We start from the raw sequence: 6516 nt of genomic DNA, 5'->3' as shown, positions 1-6516 counted from the left end.
TCAACTGTTAGTTGACATGGGCATTTTTGTCCTTTTACCTAGAAAATGAAGGGCATTATGGTAATTTTGTATTTTAGAAACCCTTGTAACAAATATGATCTCTCTAAAAGCCCCTATTTGCACCCTTCAATTCTTTCTTCTTCTAATTCTCATAACAAACACTTGTTCAGTTTTTATATATTTCATGGCTTTAGAGGCAAATCTTGGACAATTATGTCACACCCTGACCCGCAACGAAATAGGTGACCGGGGCATGATTGGTTGATCCTAAACTTATGACTTGCTATCTAATGGTGAAATATTCGAGTTGTACTTTCAGTCCCGAAGGGGCATAAAGGCCTTTTAACATAAATGGTAACGTTATACTAACGACTGTTTGGAGCAGCGATTTAATTGAATCAAATTGACAACGTCAGGGAGTGAAGTGATGAATTTTTGGAAATAACGACTGAACTTGTGAACGGGTGTAAACCTTAGGGACTGAAACTATACTTTACTCTATTAAGATTGTTATTGAGCACGCACGTTATGAAGGATAAAATCACAAAATATTTACAATCAATTCACAGCTAAGGAGCTGTTTGTCAACTTTTGAATGGGTAAGTGTTAAATCAGTAAGAGCTCTGAACTATTAAGTGCTAAACTAATAAGAGGTCTGAACCATTAAGAGCCAGTATAATGCTTAACTGTTTAGAGGCAAATATCTGACCAATTCAGATAAGATGTTTTAACCATTCAGACTCACTATAATGCTTAATATTTAGAGGCAAATGTCTGAACCATTCAAGCATCTGCTCGCGAACACAGACAATCTAAACCGTTAAGTGTTAAAACAGTAAAAAAATACGAACCACTAAAAACTCATTAAGAGCTAAAACAAACAATTTCTAAGAAACAAGTAAGAAATTAATTACGGTTTATCACCCATATGAAAACATCTAAATATTAATAAAAGACTTCATTTAATGTCACATGACATTCTCTCTCATAGTTTCTTATTTTTTATTATTTAATGTCACATGACATTTTCTCCCACAATCTCTTATTTTTTATTTATATTTTATTTATCTAATTAATAGATTAATATAATTTAATCAAACTCATCTTCTTCAATTTTTTTTTTTGAAAATTAATTATTTTTTGTCTTTTATCCTTTTCCTATTATTATTATTATTATTATTATTATTATTATTATTATTATCGAAAGTATAGTTCATATTAATTAATTAAATTTCGTTTGTTTTTTTTATTACTATTATATTTTCTATTTGAGAAGTGTTGTATTTCTTTTGGAGATATGCCTCGATTTGGTACCGCTCTCGCGGCCCGCACCAAGTACCAGCAGATAATGAAGTAGCTCTGGTCACTCGAGCAAGAATCTCTCATTTTTATTTATATTTTATTTAATATTTAATAGAATTTAATAAACCCATATCCTTCAATTTAAATTTATAGAAAATTAATTATCTTTGTCTTTTATCCTTTTCTATTATTATTGAAATTATATTTCATGATATTGTTTAATTTTCATTTGTTTTAATTACTATTATCTTTTTTATTTAAGAAATGTTGTATTTCTTTTGAAAATAACTTTTTTATCTACTATTTTTCCTACTTTTAGTGTAATAGTACAGAATAAATTTTTATAGGATTTCATATTTGCTTACATTTTATCAATACAAAATAAATAATATACATTTACACCGTAACAAAATTTACGTACAAGTTTTTTATACTTCTAGAAGAATAAATCTTAATTCTAATACACGATTTTAAAGAATTTCACGTGTCAACATCATATCATCTCAAAAAAAATGTTTCTAATCAAAATTTTATTTTTATTTTTATTTTTTAAATCATGTTAATATCATATAATGACAATACTGCTTCCTTTAAAATCGTTACCTTAATATCCGCTCCTACTTTAAATAAAATTCTAACTTATAATTTACAATGATAATTATATTTTTGTATTAAAACTTACTAAAAACAATTAAATTGTATTATATTTATAATAGTAATAATAATTATACTTTTGAATTAAATTACCGAAAAAATGCAGAATCTATTAATTCTTAAGTATTATGATAGACAACATAATATGTTTGAAACAAACTTTGAGTTACTATGGAAATTAATCAAATGTAAACCCAAATATGAGTTTAAATATTTGTATTACAGAATAAGGGAAAATATGATGATTACTAGCCTAGCAAATATGATATATACAAGTTTTAAATTATACGTATAGCCTAACAACTTTTTAAATTATATATGGAGTTAATTACATAGTTAGTCCCTGTGGTTTGCACAAAGTAACATACTTAGGTACTAATAGTTTAAAATTACATTATAGGGTATTAACTTTTTATTTTGTAACGTTTGGAGGTATTAACGTTATTTGTAGGTTTAAAATCACATTCTATTAGTACCTAAGTATGTTATTTTGTGCAAAACACAGGGACTAACTATGTTACCCTAGAAGTTAATAACTCCAAACGTTACAAAATGAAAAGTTAATTCCCTAAAAGGTGATTTTAAACTATTAGTACCTAATTATGTTATTCTGTGCAAAAAACAGGGACTAACTATGTCATTAACTCTTATATATGACACAAGATAGGTTAATTTGTATTACAAAATTAAAGAAAATAAACTTACGAGTTATAAAAATATATTTTTAGTGTTTAACTACACGATGTAAAAATAATTACAAAGTTTTTTAAAAAAATTGATGATTGCAAATTGGGTATTGATTACTATAAGCAAAATATTGCAAATTTATGAGATAATTATCATGTACATCCGCGTATTGATTACTATGAGCAAAATATTGCAAATTTATGAGATGATTATCATGTACATCCACTTATCTAATTGTGTTATGAAAAAAATTATTTTTTATTATTTAAATCGTGTAATATACGGAGTTGTAATATGGTATGATTATATTGAAAGCCAAAAACATAGAATGATACATAAATACAGAAAAATCAAAAGTATGTAGTCAATATGACGGTACAAAACTTCCCCACGTGTCTTCAATAAAAAAAGTGACCAGATTCACTGTACTAGTCACCCCTTAGTTACCAACTTACCATTTTCTTGGACCAAATTCACCTCAGACACTCTATAAAACCCGACCCAAAATCGTCAATCATTCATCAACTTTCACAAATAATTTTTCACTTATCAATGGCAGAAGCAATTCAACCCACCAACCTTTTCTCTTCAAAGAAACGAACCAACCCCGACGACTCCAATCGCGACGACGATAATTTCGTCGCAAAAAAACCCGCAACAAAACCCTCATGGGAAGACCCAGCATCAGCCTTAGCCAATGCTCGTCACGAGTTCGGCGAACACGGCGGCGTTAACATGTCCATCGAAGCCTCCGCCACCTTCACCGTCATGGAACCGGAGACTCTCAGCCGCATGTTCGCCGGAGAGTTAGGCCCAGATCGCGACTTCTTCATCTACAGCCGCCATTTCAACCCGACAGTGCTCAACCTCGGACGCCAGATGGCGGCGTTAGAGGGAACTGAAGCGGCGTATTGTACGGCTAGTGGCATGTCGGCTATATCGTCGGTTTTGTTGCAGCTTGTTAGTAGTGGGGATCATGTGGTGGCGTCACAGACGCTTTACGGTGGAACTCATGCGTTACTTACGCATTTTCTTCCTAGGTCGTCGAATATTACGACGTCGTTTGTTGATATTAGGGATTTGGAGCAGACTAAGGCGGCGATTGTTGAAGGGAGGACTAAGGTTTTGTACTTTGAATCTATGTCCAATCCTACGTTGACTGTCGCTAATATTCCGGAGCTTTGTAGAATTGCTCATGACAAAGGTGTGACTGTGGTGGTTGATAATACTTTTGCCCCGATGGTCGTTTCTCCGGCGAGACTTGGTGCTGACGTTGTGGTTCATAGTATCTCGAAGTATATTAGCGGTGGTGCCGACATAATTGCCGGTATGTTTTGTGTTTTATTTATTTTATTTTTTTGCTGTATCTGTCATTTTTTATACACGTGTCATAAATCATAGCATATGGGTCGGTTTTGTTCGATTTTTACCATTAACCATAACGGTTAGTTTTAGTTATGGAACTAACCATAACCGTAACCGTAACCAAACTTCGGTTATGGTTATGGCGATTAAATTGCTCACCTCTACCATCAATTAACGTGTTTTTCGTTTTTTACCCGAAGCCCGACCCGAACAAACCCGTACCTAATTACCGATTAAACCGATTTTTAGTGCTTGGGTTTTCGTTTTTGTTTTTGTTTTGTAGATATAGATATAGGATTCAACTAAGGATGTGACTAGTGGCGGACCCAGGATTTATTTCCAACGGGATCCATTTTTGTTGGTGTTCAAATTTTTCATAGTAAAACGTTAAAATTTCCGGATTGGTCCTCGTTTGGGTCGGGTCAAAGCGAAGTTTGAGTTATTAGATTTAAAAAAAAATAGGAAAACAGGCTATACAAGGATTAAACCCATGACCTCTTGTTGGTAAAGAGAAGGGTTTACCACTACAGCGGTTTTCCTTTTCTTTCTATGATGTCCCCTAATTGTATTTATTGGGTCCTTAAAAGATTCATATACCGGATCTATTATTTTTTTTAAAAAACATTGGGGTCCGGGGACCCCAACCCTAGATGTGACCCCAACACTTTAGGGAAATTACAACGAAACAGAAGACAAACGGGCAACAGGTTGCGTTGATAACCTCTTTTTTGGTTAGACTTTAAACTGTAAAAAACACGAATAACCCGAACCCATTAACCTGAAACCCGAATATCAAACCTCTACGAACAAGTAGAGATTCATTTGATTCATGTGATTAACTACAGACGTTTGTTCCAGAAATTAAAGGTATCACATGTGAGCCTTCTGCCAAATTTTACTTTTCTTGTTTTTATGGATATGCAATTGATTACAAAAATCCAAAATAAGGAAAAGTGTTCATTGATATGATCATCCATGTGTAGAGCCTGTCCTTTTCTAGGACAGAAGAATAGTATATGCATCTTAATTAGTATATGAGATATTCTTGAATCATGATACAAGATTCTTGTTATCATACGTGTGTAGAGCCTGTCCTTTTCTATGACCCGACCCGACCCGAAACCCGTTTCGACCCGGAACCCGTTTCGACCCGGACCCGTTTTGACCCGAACCAAAACAACCCTTTTTAATAATTGACCCGTTTTGAACCATGACCCGACCCGACCCGTTTGCCAGGTCTATTGGATAGTGTTATCTTAATCTTGTTGTTATTGTGATTACAGGGGCTGTTTGTGGTCCAGCTAGTTTTGTGAACTCACTGATGGACCTTCACCAAGGGGCCCTAATGCTACTAGGCCCAACAATGAATGCCAAGGTTGCTTTTGAGTTGTCTGAGAGAATCCCTCACTTGGGCCTCCGGGTCAAAGAGCATTGCCATAGGGCTTTAGTCTATGCCCAAAGAATGAAGAAAATGGGCCTCAAGGTCATCTACCCGGGCCTCGAAGACCACCCTGATCACCATCTTTTGAAGTCCATCTCGAACAAGGAGTATGGTTACGGTGGGATGCTTTGCTTGGACATGGAAACCGAAGCCCGAGCTAATAAGCTGATGAATCTGTTGCAGAACCAGACCCAATTTGGGCTCATGGCGGTTAGTCTTGGCTACTATGAGACCCTCATGTCTTGTTCGGGTAGCAGCACAAGCAGTGAAATGAACCAAGACGAGAAGGCGCTGGCTGGAATTTCACCTGGCTTGGTTAGAATGTCGATCGGGTACAGTGGGACCCTTGAACAACGATGGGGTCAGTTTGAGAAGGCTCTCTCGAGACTTCAAGATTCGAGCTTGTTCTCGAAGAATTGAGATTTTAATATGAATGTAAACAATCTCAGTTCTTAATTATGCTTCATGTTGGACTGTATTAATGTTTGATCAGTGTCTTAAACTAAGCCCATAATGTTTATGTTTTTAGTCTATGTGCATTGTATTGATGAAAGGGTTGCTTAGTTGTGACCATTCTGTTTGGCATTAGATCATCAATGATATAAGTTCGTTTCTTAATTTTCTATGATTTTGTCACATTCTCTGATTAAAAATACTAAAGAAATATCTATTATGATGTATGATTAATATTTTTACTTAATTTTTTAAGTGTCACAACTTATAAAAGTAAACATGATTGTGATCACACTTCTAAGCTTAGACGTGTCAATTAACAATCTCCTAAAACAAAAAGTTTTGTAAATTCTCTCAATTGAAAATTGAAGAGTGAAGAGGTAACCTCCAATTGGGCTGACCCAACATGCTTTAGCCCAATACATATGGATTCACAAGGGCTTTAGCCCACCCAATCTTCTACATACTTTCTTTATGAGAAAACTTACTCCATACTTTCCTTTCTTCTAAATTTAGTCTTACTTATATCCTTTTTATTACATGAATTATCATGAATACTCGATTTATTTGAGTGTCAAAGGGCGACGATTTTCAAAACACACCGGGCGATGCGA

General features: G+C 34.2%; 1 protein-coding gene across 1 annotated transcript; it reads left to right on the top strand.

The window, feature by feature from the left end:
• Positions 1–3012: 3012 nt before the first annotated feature.
• LOC110923540 (methionine gamma-lyase) lies at positions 3013–6072 on the top strand. The gene is made up of 2 exons (XM_022167614.2): positions 3013–3970; positions 5292–6072. Exons 1-2 carry the CDS (start codon positions 3196–3198, stop codon positions 5867–5869), a joined length of 1353 nt encoding a protein of 450 aa, XP_022023306.1. The 5' UTR covers positions 3013–3195; the 3' UTR covers positions 5870–6072.
• The last annotated feature ends 444 nt before the right edge of the window (positions 6073–6516 follow it).

This window comes from Helianthus annuus, chromosome 17 (genome assembly GCF_002127325.2).
Source record: "Helianthus annuus cultivar XRQ/B chromosome 17, HanXRQr2.0-SUNRISE, whole genome shotgun sequence".
NCBI classification, from domain to species: Eukaryota; Viridiplantae; Streptophyta; class Magnoliopsida; order Asterales; family Asteraceae; genus Helianthus; species Helianthus annuus.
The sequence above is the reverse complement of the archived record's forward strand: the minus strand, read 5'-3'. Positions and strand labels throughout refer to the sequence as shown.

Coding starts and splice junctions, on each gene's coding strand:
- LOC110923540 (XM_022167614.2), top strand. CDS start 3,196: ATGGCAGAAGCAATTCAACCCACCAACCTTTTCTCTTCAAAGAAACGA. Junction 3,971..5,291: donor TGGTGCCGACATAATTGCCG/GTATGTTTTGTG, acceptor TTGTGATTACAG/GGGCTGTTTGTGGTCCAGCT.